General features: G+C 42.3%; 1 protein-coding gene across 1 annotated transcript; it reads right to left on the bottom strand.

Moving 5' to 3' along the window:
- Positions 1-856: 856 nt before the first annotated feature.
- Positions 857-1,767, bottom strand: LOC147443079 (glycine-rich RNA-binding protein 4, mitochondrial-like). Its single transcript, XM_086529012.1, has one exon. It carries the CDS (start codon positions 1,682-1,684, stop codon positions 1,196-1,198), a length of 489 nt encoding a protein of 162 aa, XP_086385138.1. The 5' UTR covers positions 1,685-1,767; the 3' UTR covers positions 857-1,195.
- Positions 1,768-19,333: the final 17,566 nt, after the last annotated feature.

The following is a 19,333-nucleotide window of genomic DNA, read 5'->3' as shown; positions in this document are numbered from 1 at the left end:
GTAGTGAATTTGAACTTCCTAATGCCCCACAAGACCAAACCAGACAAGTCGTAACATTACAACAATCATTCAATCAACCAAGGACTAATCATACAGCATCACCCTTACCCACAGCTATCAGCAAGATGGGTATCAACAAGTTTTGCATGCATGTGATGTTGCCCTATATGCTGAATACTATTTACCCATTTCAACCATCCCAGAACCATTTCATCCTTAATCAATACCCAACCATGGTTGAGAGCATTTTGACTTTAAGAATATGCCCATTGGGCAGGCATAAAGATCTCTGATCACTCATTCTAAAGATTGCAGTTTTGCCTCCACTCACTTTTCCTCAAGAGTGCAACTTAGCCTTCAATGCCATAACAAAGCCAACTAACCTTTGTTTGGGAGAAAAGATTAGTAGTTCCATCATAGTTAGGACAAGGCCAATGCACAATTAAAGAAACGCACAAGGTGCCTCTCTCATAAGCAACATAGGTTGAAAAAGCTTGCACAATCATAAGGTAAAAGGAAGATTCCACAGCAAAGTAAAATGCCGAGTTCTTTCCAGCTCAGCAGTGGCAGACAAAATATTTCCCTTAATACAAACAATCACCAGTATCATATCGTCACTCAAATTCAGGGAAAAAAAAAAGACAATCATCACTTCATACTAACTACTACTACCAAAGTGCAGACCACAACAAATGCTAGAGCTCAACAAACACAGATATCATCAAGACTTAATTGGGCTTCGACTCGACCTGCATTCTCAACAGCCGCAGCAACCAAATCTGTAGGACAACATTTCAATACGAGAACCAAAACTCGAAACCGTGAGCAAATAGTGTAGAAACATACAGAACCAGGGTGAAAACAGAAACATTTCACTTTTTAAAGCTTTGCATGCTCAGGACACCATCGACAAAGGCATACATGAGCCAGTTGCAAGAGGTTTGGATACTATAAAACCTACATAAGGCAAACCCGATAGGTTGCAAGAAAGAGCTGCCTCATTCATACTACCACAGCCTCCACAGAGAAGAAAAGGGTTCGGAAAAATCCATCTATGCATGCAGAGCTGTTCAGTGGTACAAAGCTGGTAACATCTCTTTAATAGTGTGCAAAAAAGCGCAATTCTAAGCCCTGGATATATCATACCTGCGAATGCGCTGCAACAAGGATAATCCATCCAGGCATTCAAGTCTCCTTACTGATTCGACGTGCTTGCATCCAGTGATGGTATCGAGCCCCAGTCATCATCGGCGGGAGCAGACTCAGAGGAATCCAAGGCGAAGCTAGACCCAAACCCACTACCACTGCCAAAGTCAGACGAAGGACGCGCAGGGCGAGTAGACGCTCGATCTACGCGGATAGCTCGGCCATCAAGATTGTGACCATTAAGTTTCGACAAAGCTGCATCTGCGTCTTCCTCCTTGTAATAAGTGACAAAACCAAAGCCACGAGAGCGCCCTGTCTCTCTGTCCATTATAATCTTTGCGTCTACCACCTCGCCATGTGCACCAAAGGCCTCCCGTAAGCCATCTTCCGTGGTGCGGAAGGAGATGCCTCCAACGAACAGCTTGCTGCCCTCTGTGTATGTGCGCACGGACATCAGTGAGGAGGGAGCTTGACAGAGCCTGCCCCGTAGACTCTGAGCCAATCCCCCCAACAGAAGGCGCTTACTTGCCTGTGCCATCTATGCCTTCTCTACGACTTCTGCTAGGCCTCTAACTTCTGCTGGCCTTCTACAGCAAATACGCCGGCTTAAACCCTAAATCTTTATGTAGAAAAGTTTGTGACCTAACGAGCTCGGAAGATATTTTTTGAAGCTCTAATAAAACTTTCAAAATCATCTAAACGGGGGAGAGATTCCGGCTCCCTCCGAGAGAAAGAGAGACGGCCCAAGGACGCCGGCAATACTAGTTCAGCAAAAGATGGCATACGTGGCAATTGTAAACCCCTCTCCATCAACACTCAACAATCCGCCAAAGCAGGACTCCGAGATCGTACTCCCTCGCACATGATGTATGATGCATCGATCTTTGTGATCTAGAGCACAAATTATGGCTCGAGACATCTAGTTTTTAACAAAGTAGACAACAGCATGTCCAACCCCAAAGAAAAAGCGCGACAAAGTTCTTTCATTCATTGTGTAAAAAAAGCACACCTTGAAAAGTGGACACACACCCTCCTAGAAAAGCACAGCAACAAGTGAGAATTGAACTCGGCCTTCCACCAATGAACTTTAGACACTTCAGGCTAACTGCCCCGTTACTCAGTAGCTTGTGTCCATCCTCCTGGGCGTGTGTGTACTTAATGTTTTTCCTTTAACTACGGACATGTCTATGTATCGGTACATTTACCCTAGCACTAATTTTTTATTCGCACCAAGGCACGCCATTATAAGTAGGACTCGCAATGAACTTAGATCGGGTTCAAATGAGCCGGCAATAGGAGTATACACTCCACGCTCGCCCTCTCCCATTGGGCAAAACAAGACTATGGGCTTTCGGACCCACCATTTCATGGGCGAGTCCCCTCCCCCCCCAAGGAAAATGCCACCCCCTTTTCAACAAAATTTGCAAGCAATGCACCATACCACCAAGATAACGTTGGTTGGTTGCAGTTGCTCTTCATTCTATTGTTCAAGTTGCGTGCGGCCTCCAACTCTTATGAACAAGGAGCAAGGAGGCAGGTGCCACAAAGTGTAGGCTTCTACCGCACCCTTTGAACCCACTCTTAACCACATTGTCCCCCTCATCGGTTCGTTACAATCTCCTACACATGTGTTTGTAGAAGCGAAATGTTGTGCCTATGCATTGCAGCTCTCACAAAAGATGGGATCACATAAGGCAATCTCACACAAATTGTTGAATTTACATAATTTGGACAATCATAGGCAATTAGACTATGATTTATTAATTCACACCTAATTATTCATTTGATTCAGTTGAACTTTTGGAATCCAAACAAAATTCCCATGAATGCGTGGGGTTCCCTTTGGTATCCACAGTTTGTGTACAGGGTATGTCGTGTTTGGCATTGACTGTACTTGTTCAGTTGGTACCTTACGTACCCATATTTGGTTCGCTTTTCGGTGTGGGAGGGAGCGTGGGAGGGAGCGGCTGATTGGCAGCAGTCCCTTCAATTTTTTCTTTGGTCGTCACGTCTAGAGTATTCTGCGTCTGTTGTTGATTCTCGTTTTCGGGTATCTCCTTAGTTGCATTTCTTGGTTATTATCTGCCTTGGTTGCAAAATCAACATAGAAGACTCGAGTCCCTGTTTTCACATGCACCTGGTTGGTGAGCCATTGGATGTGAGCATTATATCTTCGTTGCCATGGTGTTCTCATTATCAATTGATTACAGGATGCATTGGGTGGGAGTACAAAAAAAGTTGTGAGGGTATTCGTATCCGTTGATGTGTACTATGAACTCAACAAATCTGGTAGCAGTACTGATAGTTCCATTGAATCATGTAAATGATCTTTGCAAGGTTTGTTTAATTATCGCATCGATCAATGCATGAGTAGATAACATTCTAGTTCTTAGCTTTACAACAATGTATGGGTCCACATCATCGTTATCTTCCTCCATGCTGGTGATCTGATAAACCTTGTGTTTCCTTTTAGCTACCCTTTCTTTTGCTTCTTGTTGTGCCCATTCCTCACTTTTTTAATTTTTTTTGTTTTTTGCTTAAGAGTATAGACAAGCACATGATCGCCTGGTGCAAAGTCCTTGGATTTCACATGTGTGTCATGAAAATCCTTCATGCATCTTTTTTGGACGTAAATTGCGACTACAACCTTTAAACACATATTTAGGAAAATAGGGAAAATTTCACAAATTTGGGACGATTCTTTGTGTCTCATGGGCTTGAGGTAAGGTTGTGTTGTGCTAGGTTGTTGCACACAAGAAAACCGTGATACAATGTTTAGTGGATGCTTATGAGTGTGCAAGATCCAATGTTGTGCATTTTCAACAACCATACTATACACTAGAGTGTGTTTGCACATGATAGTTTACAAATACACACACGCACATTCGCACTTAAAAGAAAATTTTCTTCCCGCACATGCTTCATTGAAAAACAATTAAAATGTAAGTTACAAGACAAACTTGGGTGACTAAATTGAAAAGAACACCATTCATTTGGAATGAGATTTCTTGAAGATTACAATGTTGATACTGACTTTAACTATGAGTCTACTAACTTGAAGCATTGTTAGAAGATTACAAAGGTGGGATGCCAATATCAATGTTGATAATGACTCTAGCTATGGTCAACTAATTTGAACTATTGCTAGAAGATTACAAAGGTGAAAGGTCAATGCTAAGAAATCATTCCTTTCGTCTGCATTGACTTTTTTTGGTGCCTCATGTTCATCAAGTTTCAATTGACTCTCTTTGGCCTTGAGGATTATTGCCTTTGGAATCTTGATTTTTTAAGGAATTCGTCCACCCTTGGGCTTCCATGCCCAAATGATGCAACTAGTGTCTTCCCAGCGTTGAGGATAATTGATGTTCTCTCTCCAATACTTGTTCCAACAATAAACCTCCATATCACTTGCATTCTTCTTCTTTGAAATTGAAGCCCAATATTGTATCTTGACTTGAAGGTAGGTTGCCACCTCGTTGTTTTGATCAATATATATCATTGACACTCCTAGCCAAACTAAGTAATTTTCATCACAAGGTTGCACAAGTACAAAGTCTCCCTTTGCCGCATCAAGAGTTGGGTTGAACTCCTCAGCAGGTTTGTTGCGCACTGGAGCGCAATAGTGGCCCTCAATTACGTCAAGTACTTCATCTAGACTATCTTCCAATGGAGCTTCAAGAGGATGATCTTGTTCATATATACTCCTTGGCCAAAATTCATCAAATAAAGTGTCTTCGCTTGCACCAGGAGTTTGCATAGCTAGATTCTCCCAGTACACGAGAACTAGGTTGATCCACCTAGCATACTCACTTTTGTCTCCTTTCTCCTGCAAGTGCTTTTTCCACCAACTAACATGCTTCTTTAATCCTTCCATAAATTTCTCACTATCTTTAACATACTCAAAGGGTGGTAATACTTTTGGAACACCTTCAGGAAGCTTGGGTCCTCCTTGGTCATTTCTCTTGCATAACTCTATACCATTTTCGGGTAACCAATCAACATTTTTAGGGTGTAATTTGCATTGCATCAAAGGTATTCCATCACTCATGTAGAACCTAAATTGCAATGGCTTTGAATGACCCACTAAGCTATCAGCTCCATCATGTAAGAAATGTAGAACCTAAATTGCAATGGCTTTGAATGACCCACTAAGCTATCAGCTCCATTATGTAAGAACTCCTTTACAAATCCTTAAAAGTCTGCCACCTTAAAGGTGCTGGATGCATGCTAACACACTCATTGAAGATCTTCATCAAATGTGGAAATGTAAAAATGGCTTGTTTTCTAAGCTTCTCATCAGAAAAGCGATTGAACTATACATCAATGTCTTCACGAGTGTGACCAACCATAAGAAAGCCAAGCTGCATTGTGTCAAATACTCCTCGTGCAACCAACAGTGATAGGTATGCAAATACATATCGATTCTTATTTTCTGAACCACAATTGTCATGTTGCAACAACAATATTCTTATCAAAATCTTGAACCTAGATACATTGTCGTCCTCTTGTACATGTGCATTAATAGCAAAGATTGATTGCATCCTTGGACAATCATTTCCCTGACTAGAAGCAATATTCTCAGTGGGAGGGAATTGTGATTAAATATGTCTCTGCCTCTTCATTCTGAGCACTCTGTTCCTTGCAGTACTGGTTTTTCTCCTTAAGCACTTTCATATGGTGATCGAGAGAAGTGGTAGAAAAAACACAATCAAAAGATTTTTTCGTGGTTCTATACTTGAGTTTTCTAAGCTCAAGTCACCAAACATGTGTTTATTTCCTCTTTCTAAATTTGATAGACATTTTGAGAGAGATGCAATTGTGAAGTTGTGATCACTCGGCCATAATCCCAATGCAAAGTGACCATAAGCTGTTTGTCCATGTCCATGATTGAGAATTCCTATCAAGGATACTGGAAGCCTCTCAACTCCATTGAGATATTTTGGAACTAGTTTAATTTGTGGTATAGTCATCTTACTCTGGTCCATCTTGTCATGTATAATGCACAAAAACCCCGGGGCGGTCACTTTTTAGAATGTGTATGATATCACGTGAGCTAACCGGAGAGGATTATTTAATGACCAAAATGTATAAAAATGTATACTTTTATGTATACATTAGAGGGGGGTGGGGGTTTTTTAAATAGGCTCACAGTGTAAGTATAATATGTATATTGGGGTATTATTAATCACCTCTTGAACGCACGTGATATAGGGATCTTTTGATAAGTGATTGCCCCGGGACAAGAACTTGGTTGGATTCATTTTTGAGGATCTTCTCTAAGCATAGTACAGATTTCTATAGCTCATTTGTTGCAACATGTGTGCTCTCCTCTGTGCCATGTATCTAGCACGCTCCACCTGATTTTTGGTAGACTCTAGCTTGACCTTTATTGATGTGCAAATGTCGCATTTAGAGAATGTTTGATTTTGATAAAGTGGTTGTCTTGAAGATTGTGTTCCAGAACCTTGGGAATGTTGGTTGTGATAGCATTTTGTATTCCATTGTGACAAGTGTGTCATTTACTTCCCGCAAAATGTCCACTTGTTTGTACATCGTTGGTAGAACACATTAAGTTTCGTGAGTGCCATGCATGGTTCTCCTTGACTTATGTGGCATTTGATCTGCATTATTACCTATGAATCCCTATAAGAGTGCTTTTTCCATCTCAACATGTGTCAAGCTCTTCCTTATTATTCTAGTGTTTCCATGATTGCCACTGCATGCTCCATCCAAGAATTTATTGTGCAGCCTGTAAAATGTTGACTTTCCTATTCCATGCATTACATACCATGCTTTATTACATGCCTTCTTTCCATCAAAAGTAAACTCAAAGCATTCCTCATTTTGATCTTTTCTATAAGCCGTGCTCATACAGTCCAATACAAATGTGCATTGGCTAGTGTAGATTTGTCCCCAAAAGTCTGCCCTCGCTTGCATGATTTTGGATCTATCTCCAATCTGACAACATCGTTTCTCACATCAATCAATTGTTGCAACTTTGTGAATGTTTGCAGTATCACATTGTTTTTTGAATGCATGAGCATTACCTGCTTTTTTTCTAGGCCTAACTCTATGTACATAACTCCTTTTCTTAGTTGTCCCATCTTTGATATCATAGTCACTGGCCATGGCATCCTTCTCTCTATCATTTTGAGTATGAAGAAGAAGACCTAGTTCTGTATTGGTGACACCTCCTTCAAAACTAGTTTCAATGTTGTTATCTATGTCATCATCTTCATACTCATCACTGGAAGCATATAAGTCGGCGAAGAAATCTCCCATTTCTTCCATGAGGGGATCTTGAATACCATGAATGGCAAAACAAGATCCTGTATCGTTTATCAAGGGCTCACCATTCTCAAATGTGAGCAGCCTAATAGGCTAGCTTACCAAATTCAAACTTGAAATATCACTTTGATGTGGATGTATCACCCCTTCCACAATGACACCCAAGCTACTTTCACAGTACAATCTAGCCTCATATGGGTGGAAATACCACTCCATTGCCAAGTTTTGCAGATCTATTGTCAGCCCAAAGGATGACTCTTTTCTCTTTCCAACTCGCTCTATCTATCAAGCCATCTTCTTGACCAACAAGAAAATCCTCATCTATTGTGTTAGATTTGCCTTTGTCCATAACAATATTATGCAATGGATTTGATGATGCTTCCAACTGCTTGAGACATGGTTTTTGCATCCATTGTGATGATGAATGGAACCAAGAAGGTTTCATCAAAAACTTTCTAGTACATGTATCACCACACATGTTGTACCAATCAATCCAAAACCACAATGTTGAGATGCATCAATGGAATGAATAACCCCGCGAGCCTTCCTTGGTGGAACCATCAACAAGAAACACTGTATGACCTTGTTTTGGACCCTGCAATTTTTAGAAAATCAAGAGATGTCAATAAAATTGTATGTTTGAACGTAGAACTCAAAATTAAATACATTGCCAAGCTACATTAACGCTTTTGGCAAAAGCTTGCATCCCATTCAATTAAGAAAAGCTACACTGAGTCAACCCATGGAGGATGGTAGGAGGATCAAGCTCACACGAGTTGCAAGATGGAGCCTAAGTTACATTACAATGGCAACCATGGAGATTGGTAGGAGGATAAAGCCTAGATGTACATCTAAGTGCTAGAAATCTATAGCTCACAAGAGTTGCAAGATGGATCTCAAGCTATATTGAATCAACCCATGGAGGATGGTAGGAGGCTTGAGCTCAAGTTTGAGCTTAGATGTAACATCTAAGTGCTAGAAATCTAAAGCTGACAAGAGTTACACGATGGAAATCCTAAGTTACGTTGATGCACCCATGGAGTTTGGTAGGAGAGGCTTAACTGATGTTGGAACCTAGATTTACATCTAAGTGCTAGAAATCTATAGATGACAAGAGTTGCAAGATGGATCCCAAGTTACATTGAATCAACACATGGAGGATGGTAGGAGGCTCTAACTCCTAGATGTAGATATAAGTGCTAGAAATCTAAAGATGACAAGAGTTGTAAGATGGATACCAAGTTACATTGAGTCAACCCATGGAGGATGGTAGGAGGCTCTAACTCAAATTTGAGCCTATCTGTAGATCTAAGTGCTAGAAATCTAAAGATGACAAGAGTTGCAAGATGGATCCCAAGTTACATTGAGTCACCCATGGAGTTGGGTGGAATGTTTGAATTGATGTTGGAGCCTAGATGTACATCAATGTGCTAGAAATCTATAGCTAGCAAGAGTTGCAAGATGGAGCCCTCGTTACATTGAATCAACCCGTGGAGGATGGTAGGAGGCTCAAACTCAAAGTTGAGCTTAGATGTACACCTAAGTGCTAGAAATACTTACCTTACTTAGATGAAGCCCAAGTTACATAGAGGCAAACTCAAGTTGGAGCCTAGGTGTATGTCCAAGCGTTAGAAATCTATACTTGTGACACGGGTTGCAAGATGGATCCCAAGTTCCATGGAGGCACCCGTGGAATTTATATAGAAGGCTCAAACTCAAGTTTGAGCATGGATGTACATTCAGCTGCATTATACATATAAAGAGTGGTAAGGTGGAGTCAAAGTAATGACGAGATTTACATCAAACCTAAGTTTCCTTGAATGACCTATCTAAAGAGTTGGAGCTTACAAGAAGGTGAGGCTTCAAAGTAGTTGCATGAGTGGCTCAAACTTAAGTTCGAGCCTAGTTAGTCATATAGTTTTATTTGAGGATAGAACATTAGTCTAAGTATAGGTGGCCGTGGAGAGTATGCTATTGTGCGCATATGTCGTATGTGTCAATGCAAGGAACTTGCCGATACACCATGTGCGAGCCACAAATGGCTCCAAGCACACAACAAGCCTAAACTAGTAAGCTCAAAGATGGTGTTGGTGTGTCACTCACTGCTCTACGCTTCCTGTCATGGAGGATTCCTCACCGTGAAGAAGAGGGAGACGCCGCTACGCCGCGCTCAACCGCCTCACCGCCGTCGTGCCGCCGCAATGCTCTATCGCACACACTCTTTCTCTCTCTCTCTCTCTCTCTCTCTCTCTCTCTCTCTCTCTCTCTCTCTCTCTCTCTCTCTCTCTCTCTCTGTGTGACGTATACACACACACAAGGAGATGAAGAGAAAAAGATGGAGATGGCAAGAGCACTCTTCAATTGCACAAATGAAAGAATGAGTGAATTTTAGGTTTAGTTGACTTTTATATGAGCTCGCCCCATTCACGCTTGGGTGCCCATGCTTAGCCAACTAATCCCTTGAATGTTCCAATTAGAGTGCGCCTCTCATCGGCGATCACTCTTACCCTTTTCCTATTGGACCGACAAGCCCGGTACCTGACTCTACCAAGTAAATAATACAATGTCTGTCGTAGGTGATAGGGTGTCCGTGAGCTGTGAGGGTTAACATGCCCCCCTTCCTGATGTAGATTCCGTCCTCGGAAGCTATTGAGTTGAAGCTCGTTCGTCGAGGTGGAAGAGCTTTTGAGATGAATGTCCTTAGCCTCCTTCACTGCAAAATCAAACAACATTGGCACAGTAATTGCATTCTCATAAGCAATTAAAAAGCATATGCAGTTGTAGGCAGACAATTTGATTGGTAACAGAATTTTAAACCATTTGTCAGCAATAAACATTAAATTGCATTATAATCAAATGCATAAACAACTGTAAAGGAAAAAATTTAAACAAGTCTGGGGTCAATAATTTAACGATCGAAAGGCACTAAAGATCGACTATTAATACCATGGGTAAGCTTCTCAATTTTCTCTGGTCAATTAAGTTGTTTAATGGCGAGAGCCAAGTATTTCATATTCGAGGGCTGACTAGATAGAGGCTATACCTAGAAGACCTTGTAGTTAAGCTACGATAAAAGAATTTATCATGAAATCATCGCTTGACTGATTACCTTTTCTTTGACCCCCCAAAGTCTTTTCACAGTGATTCAATTTTGATGTGTGTGCTTATTTTGTATGCCTTGGGTTTTTTGCTTTTCAAGGAAAAGCACCCACACTGGGAACCTCTAGGGCTCTAGTACCATAGGCAATACATGTGAGTGAAGTACCAAATCAAAGCTGAGATTTCTCTTTTCGCTTTATATTTTACATTGTGGCACTTGATTTTTTTGTTTGTTCGTTTTTAGCATTTTAATTTTGTAACTTTGGGAGGTCATATAACACTGTTACCCTCCCCAAGCTCATCACACTAGTAAACTCACTTTATAATACTTAAGCTAAAGGTCAATAGGGTCAAGTCCACTAGAAAGCCCTAGTACATTTCACACAATGCTGCCTAAATCGGATTAAGAACCTAAGTAACCATTGATTATTAGGTAGGCATTCCCATGGTATTAAGAGAAGATCTCCAATACCTAGCTTGGTCAAACTAGCTTAGTCGGACTGCTTGATTTCTAAACCTAGACAAGTGATTATGACAAAAATTACATTGAATTTAATGTTTGGTGCTAAACAAAGGCACTAAATATTATGCTACCAATCACAATCAAAGCAGACAAACATAGATGAAAAAAAGATAAGGGGCAATGCTAATGGACAAGAAACACCTGTTTGTGTTGATGGTGGCGCTTGATTTGAAGAGTGAGTCGAAATAAAGATTCCATGAAGGTCCAAATCCTAACAACAGCAACACTTTCCTGTACACACTAGAAAACACAAAGAATACCTCAAGGAGGCACATCAGTGGGAAAAAGGAACTTTGCTAATCACTCAACTCTAAAACAGAAACACTCCTATCGTACTAGTTCTACCTACCCTCCATCACTTGAGTGATGAGGATCAAAGGTGTTTGATGACATAGGTTTTTGTTTCAGTGTACCGGATGTGAATGTGTAGGTCTGGGTCAATGTTTTGACTTTTATTGTGCATATTCGTTTGCTAATTGCTCTTGCTCTTTATTATTTTTGTTTTTTGTGAGTATACGGCTTTATATATACATTCCCTAGGATTGGTGATTGAGAGGTCAGGGAGGAAGGATGAGAGGGAAGCAAGTGAATGATGAATGTCAGCAAACACTCCCCCCTTCCTTGGGTAGACCATTCCTTTGGAATGTGCTCGTCACCCTTTGAAACCAATTGTTCCAGTTGGTAATAGGTGAGGATTTTTGCCAGTAGTTTTCTATTACCTTAGGTGCCTCGTCGAGTTGCAAGGGTGGTAAGGTACTCTCCTAGGATCGAACTTGAAGTGGTTCATCAGGTGATTCTTGAACACTGGGAGGTGTGGATTCCTTTGTAGCTTCATGGAGGTCCACTATTGTAGGTGGAGGCTGTGGAGAATCTTTTACCTCTATGGATGCATTACATGAGGAGCTAGAAGATTCATGGGACTGCCCCCTTCCTGAGCTAGGTGGAACAAATCGTTCTTTCTTTGGTACCCAAACTAGCTCTGGAGCGAGTGTGTAGCCTTCTGTAATTTTTTTCTTTCCACGATCGTCAATTCGTTTTGGAGCTACAGGATTGGGCTCACATGGGTCCGGTGACAAGTAAGAGTACAATTTACGTTTTGGCACCCAGATTTGATCATTTCCTTGATAGTAGCCTTGGGCTTCCAATAGTTTTTGAGGAATCCACCGCCACGTTTTCTTACATTTTTTGGAGCGAGTGGGACGTTTCTTATAAGGCCTCTATTTTTTAGCACTAGTTATGGTCGCTAAAGAAGATTTAGGGACCCACTTATGTTTTCTTTGTTATATGGGGATGAGTCTTGTCAAAAGCTATATGCATTGCTTGTAACATAGTTAAGGATACAAGTGGTGGTATTTCATCCCCCTCAAGTGTTACACAGGTCGTCCCCCTATTTCCCCAAGTGTCTATGGTTGCTACTAGGTGGACCCAATCCACATTGTCCGACTCAGTCATCCCAGGTAGTACATCCATATAAGGAGAATCTTTCCCAACATCAGTGTTCGCTTTACACGTATAAAAATACTGCAATGGGGTGAACTGTGGTGTCAGATCTATGATCAATAATTAACATGTTTCTTAGAGGATGTGCTCGACCAGTCACAATATCCACTTGAATGACAGAATCTTGGAATTGCAAGTAGACATGGTTTTTAGACCAGTCATGCACCATTTTTGCTTCCCTCATGAAAGGACGTCCTAAGATCATTTCCAATGCCATAGTGTGTTTGGAGAAATCCATAACAATGAAGGTAACTCTTATTTTATATCCAAAGACCTTGATCTTGAGATCTTCTAGCATCCCAATAGGTTTAACAATAGACCCATTGGTCATCTTCACTACTATGGTTGTGGTCGCAAGGTGAGATCTTCCCATAGTTTCCCAGCAATTTTTAGTCACAATGCTAACCCCAGCGCCACCATCAAGGATTCCCTTCACGGTTAATCCCTTAGTAGTGATTGGTATGGTCTCATTGGATTCATCACCCTCAAAGTATTGTCCCAACTTGTTAACAGGTATTTCTATAACAAGGTTCTTATCTAGTTTGGGTTGTGGATCTAAGTGTTTCTCCTCTATTGGCATCTCCCCAGCTCCATCCATCTGTGCAAATTGTGGTAGCCCAAACTTCAGTTCTCCATTGAGGAAGGCTCGAAGAGCTGAGACTAGCTCAGGGTCTTTATATAGTTTGGACATGATGGTGGCTCTAACTTCTGAAGACATGAAATCCATCAATTTGACAATGTTTAACGGCACTTTTTGGACTTCAGTCCCTTGACGTGGGGAAGATGGGATCTCCATTTCTCCGATAGGATCAAGTAGTCCCTTTGTAAACATTCTTTCCATCAAGAAGTGAGTACGCCCACTTTCCCATGACTTTAAGTCACTTTCTTTTTGGATGACACTAGGTATGGCTAAGGGTCTATGGTCTTGGTGAGGTTGTTGTTGCGTAGGGAACACAGTGTCTGTAATCTGGATCTTCCTAGGTGCTGGTTCTAGATTCCTCTGGGTATCTTCTACCAAACTCCTTAATTGCTTGACTCGCTCAATCTCCTCTGTAGGGTTTGGATAAGTTCCTATCTTCTTCTTGGAGCTTGGCCATTGTGGCTCATTAAGATCTTCCTTGTTGGTTTCTATCTTAGTGGTCGTTTTGGTCTCCATGGTTTCACCTGAATCAGAATCTTTGTCAGCGTCGTTCATATATACGGGGTCGTCACCAGTCCCTATGTTGGTCTTTGAATTGGGGTCTGACTTCGCTGCTTTGTGCGATCTCTTCCTTCGTGTTTTCTTCTTTTTCTGAGATTGGGCAATTGATGCTGTGTCTCTTTCCTCAATAATATAATTTTGTTTTTGGAGCATCGATCGTGTGAGTATGTTTACTGGTACCACATGTGTACTTTGTGATGGCTCCTCGGTAACTTCAATCAAGTTTAATGGCGTGATCTTTGGTGCATCAAATGATCGATGCCACATCGATTACATATGAGTATCGGCATTGTAGACGTGCTAGCTTGATTGGTTTGCATTAGTGTGGCGTTATTTTGTAGCCTAATAGGACACTCGGCTACACGAGGTGGACCTCCACACTCATAGCATTGAAGAGGTGGTCTCTTAGCAGTGTAATTGATATTTTGGCCTCTTGCCGCAAGAGTAGCTACTTGATATACATGTTTGACTTGTCCCGAATAGTCCTCCATGTAGTATTGTGGACTTTCTTCAAGCACATCCATCCCAGAGGCGATATTAGGATCTATATCTTCCTCACAGCCTTCCAAACAAGCAATAGATGACTCACAACCCACTTGCTTCACATAAGTGATTCTCGGATGTGGTGGTTGCGGTCCTAGCACTGGAGGTGGTAAGGGTGTTGTTTGGACAACATTTTGGGCCCTAGGGACCATGTGTTGTGCTGTTTGTTCAATAGGTGGGGCCGACATCAATGGAGGCACTCAAGGTGTGTCTGTCCATGCTAAGGTTGGTCTATTGGCCATCGTGCGCTTAAATACTATGGAATCCTTAGCTTGATGACCATACCTCCCACATGCATTGCAGTTCCCATTGAATTCTACTCTAAAAGTAGGGCATTCACTATGCGGTCCATAGCATACTGAGCACCATTGTTGCTCCCTTCTTGGATACATATGATTGTTCTACGGAGCACGATTGTCTCTAACTCTCTTGAATAGCCTTGGTGAGATCTGCTAAAGTCATCTCAGATATCTTTGGCTCCTTAGCAATAGGCTTTAGGGTCACTGGCTGATGCCCCGATGCTTGTGAGCTAATAGATTTAGACTCAACAGACACTCTTTCTCCTTGAATCATTAAATTATCCTCCAATTGGATCGCATTGGTGGTTACTACTTCCCAAGTGGTGATACCTCTAATGACTAAGCCATTGTAGATATCCTCATGTCGTAATCCCCTAAATGAATCTATCAAGCAATTGGTTATTGTTGAAGCGCTCATTTGGATTACATCGAGAATTCAAATGCTTCAAGCGACTAATAAAGTCTCTCAACGACTCTCCTTCCTCTCGTTGGGCTTTCTGGAGCTGAGAGGCTACACCCCAAAGCACTCCCTCTCGTATGTATTCTTTCAAGAACAGTCTCCTAAGAGTAGGGTAAATCGTTTTTTCTTACACCCTTAGGGTTCTATACCAATCCCCTGCCTTCCCACTTATGGTTAGGCTTAAAGCATTGCTCTTATGTAGGTCATTGTGTTCTCCTAGAGAATCGCATATTTGTTCAAACACTTAGATATGCTTTCTCACATCCCCGTCTCCACTAAATTTTTTGTGTGAGCTTGGCTATTTGTACTGACTTACTTCTAGGCTCTCTATCAGGCGTGTTACGCATATTGTCAGCAATAGATCGACCAATAGCTTGAGCAAAGGTTGCCAAGTCACCTAAGTGAGCAGGCACCGTGGGTGAAGGCGCTCCAGAGACTACATGTGGAGTAGGTATTGGCATTGGGCTTGGCACATAGGAAGCCCTTGGGTTCCAAGTTTGGTACGGTGTTGTGCCATGTGGTGGTCCATAGTTCATATGGGTGGCCCTAGACATAGCAGACGTCGGATGTGACATGCTAATGCTAGCCGGTATAGTCCCATGGATATAAGAGCTTGGGTGTTGTGGTTGTGGAGCATAGGTTGTTGAAACAATGGGAGGGGTAGGAACTACATGAGTACGAGGACCCATGGGTGTATACGATTGGTACACACTTGTAGGTACTATTGCAGGCATTGAGCTACCATGTAGCGGTGCTTTACTAACAAATGAGGTCCATGGCGTGTTTCTCGGCATGCCCATCATTGGGGTAGGCATGGTAGCCGTGGTTTCATCAAGGGAAAGATGAGCTAGACTTGGAAAGGTAAAGCTATCACTTGTGGGCTTAGATTGCATTGAGACCCCTGGAGAAACAACATATGGAGGATCCATCGCACTTACCGAGGGAGTCTCCATTTGCGATAAGGTCAGTTGTTTAGCCTTTCCTGTATCTAAGAATCTCATGAAACCCGTTGAAGGCATGTTTATCCCCTTGTTCTGTCTCTCTAACTCAATGACCCTATGGATGACCTCACAAACTCTTTGTTGTTGATCCTCCACACTAGTAGCGCCCATTGTGGATTGTAGGACATCTAACCAACCCACGTGATAGGTGTGACTTGTGTATAGGTTGGTCAGAGTTTTCGTTTGTAGTTCGTACTCCCAGTCCTCATTTAAGAACGCTCCATCTAGGATTGAGGTGCAAGGGATGTCCTTTTAGCTAAATGCAATGTTGCTTTCTAGGGGTTGGCCCTTAGCGGTTGCTAAGTCAGGAGCACTCGATTGCTCTCTTAGCAAGGATATTGACATAGGGGCTTTCGCTTTTAACTCTCTTCATTGCTCCGCCTTACGTAAGCTTTCAATTTCCTTTTCCCTCACTGCAATGATATACCGCTCAACCTCTTGCACTTCGGCAAGGCTTTTACCATCGGGTAATATGACCTCGGAGGGAAATAACTCTGAAGAGTCAAGAGGTGCAGTGAATGAAGTATTCACGTGCACATTCTCTAAGGGTATAGGGTCTACGTTGGTCATGAATGGAGAATTTACTTCCCCACCCCCTTCATTTACATCATTAGCTCCATGTTGGGAGTGAGTGGCTCTACTAAAGGTTTCCTTCAAGCGGCTAAGCACGCTCGGCCCGGACCGCGGGCCCATGGCATGCATGTCTTGGCTTGAGCTATCGGGATTAGGCATTGGGAAACCCTCCATGACGTTGTAGTTAGAGGAAGAGTCACTAGCCGCTATGTTCGGGTCTTGGTTTGTACTACCTTGGGTCCTCGCTGAGAGCCCGGAACCTAAAGTAGGTGGATATTGAGAACTCGCGTAAGTCGAAATTCTCTCTAGTTGCTTCGTCTCTAGCACACGACCAGAGCACAGATGCATGTGCCTTTGACACCCTACAAGCGTCGGCGAATAACCTCGAAGGTTAACTGCTTACTTTTTTAAGCGTCCCTTTTCACTCGTGTTTTTTACGTTTTTAATGTTTTTTAATGTTTGATTTTTTTAAATTAAAGTGTGTGATAGCTCAAAACGAGCGTATCACTCAGAGGGTTGCGGTGTGCTTTATAGCACAACGTTCGGTCACCTAAAGCTCCGTTGGTCCTCAAAAAAATTTGATTTTTAGCTACGTGTGAAGCTAAAATTCGTAATTTTAAAGGGCGATAGATGCCTAAGCCTGACTGTGAGCTTGGGCTTGGGTCTGGGAGATATTCCCGATCCCGGTCCTACCTTTAATTTTTTTAAAAACTTCTTTAATTTTTTAATTTTTAGTTTTTTTAGTTTTTTTAAAAAAAGGATAAGGTCGCCGCGGCCTACGCGAGAGCACACACACACTCTACCTACCCACTTCTAACTAATACACCTATTGTTACACACTAACACACTCTATTACCTCTCACATATCTACTTCCTACTTACTGTACATTACATTACACATAACTAACCACCTTAATACTAACACCTTACACAGAGAAAAAAACACAGCACCTTTGAAAACTCCATTAACAAAAAAAATACGCAGTAGTAACACAATTCCTTCTTCTCAACACACACACCCTCCTTCCTTACCTTTCCTACAATTGAAATTACACCACAAAAGAAGCACAGAGTGCCATTCAAGCTTAGTGTATGGCATTCCCCGGCAGCGGCGCCAAAAATGTGCACGTATGTCGCACGTGTCAATGCAAGGAACTTGTCGATACACCGTATGCGAGCCACAAATGTCTCCAAGCACACAACAAGCCTAAACTAGTAATCTCAAAGATGGCGTTGGTGTGTCACTCACCGCTCTACGCTTCCTGTCGTGGAGGATTCCTCGCCGCGAAGAAGAGGGAGACGCCGCTACGCTGCGCTCAACCGCCTGACCGCCGTCGTGCCGCCGCAATGCTCGATCGCACACACTCTCTCTCTCTCTCACGCATACACACACTCTCTCCACTCATACACACACACAAGGAGATGAAGAAGAAGAAGATGGAGATGGAGCAAGAGCACTCTTCAATTGCACAAATGAGAGAATGAGTGAATTTTAGGTTTAGTTGACTTTTATATGAGCTCGCCCCATTCACACTTGGGCGCCCATGCTTAGCCAACTAATCCCTTGAATGTTCTAGTTAGAGTGCGCCTCTAATCGGCGATCACTCTTACCCTTTTCCTATTGGACCGACAAGCCCGGTACCTGACTCTACCAAGTAAATAATACAATGTATGTCGTAGGTGATAGGGTGTCCGTGAGCCGTGAGGGTTAACAGCTATGACAATTGAGCCTTGATGCACATTCAAAATACAATGAGTGTTTTGTCTTAGTTGTTTATGTGTAAATTGAGTCTTAGTGATTATAGTCCCGGTGTTTTACGTGTTATAGTAGGACAATTTCACATGCATAAAGGTGCCAAGAAAGGGGTTAAGCAAGAGGGTGGTGGAGGTGGGTCCCTCACTCATTGATCATAAGAGGTTTTAGCCAAGGAAAGTCAAAACTATGTCCAACTTGTGAGTAGTTTTTCCAAAAAAACTCTAAAAAAACTAGTTCTAGACACCCCTAATTTCCCCGAATTTTTTGACCCCTTAAACGTCGTTTTTTTTAGAACAGTTTTTAGAACATGATCATTCACAAGAGCATAGAGCCACTTGTGCGTGCACGTGTGCACGGATGCGTGCCTGCAGGGAAGGGTGTGAGGCCATGCTAGGGACCATCGGCTGCACCATCTCCAAATGGATACACCACGATTCTTGACATCCCTCCCGCTTGAGGCCGACACCAAGACAAGACTCCTCCCGCTCTTTGATGCCAACTCAAGGAGGTGATAACATTCACTTTTCTCTTACAAAACCCTTAACCTCAAAATATCTTTCCTTATTGCTTTGAAATTTCCAGTCGAATTCATCATACTAAAAATGTGAACTCAACCTTCTAGGGTCAACTGGTGGGAGTCCTCTAATTCATCCTTCGTTCAAGATCACTGACGTTGTTTTCTTGGCTACGATCGAGAATAGTCGCCAAACGTTTCCCTAAGATGAGTGTATTTACTAAGCACACGAATCCAATGCCTAATCCCGATAGCTCAAGCCAAGACATGCATGCCATGGGCCCACGGTCTGGGCGAGCGTGCTTAGTCGCATGAAGGAAACCTTTAGTAGATGCACTCGCTCCAAACATGGAGCTAACGATGTAAATGAGGGGGGCGGGGAAGTAAATTTGCCATTCATGACCAACGTAGACCCCATGCTCCTAGAGAA

Source organism: Adiantum capillus-veneris, chromosome 14 (assembly GCF_014529385.1).
Source record: "Adiantum capillus-veneris isolate H3 chromosome 14, ASM1452938v2, whole genome shotgun sequence".
Taxonomy (NCBI): Eukaryota; Viridiplantae; Streptophyta; class Polypodiopsida; order Polypodiales; family Pteridaceae; genus Adiantum; species Adiantum capillus-veneris.
The sequence above is the reverse complement of the archived record's forward strand: the minus strand, read 5'-3'. Positions and strand labels throughout refer to the sequence as shown.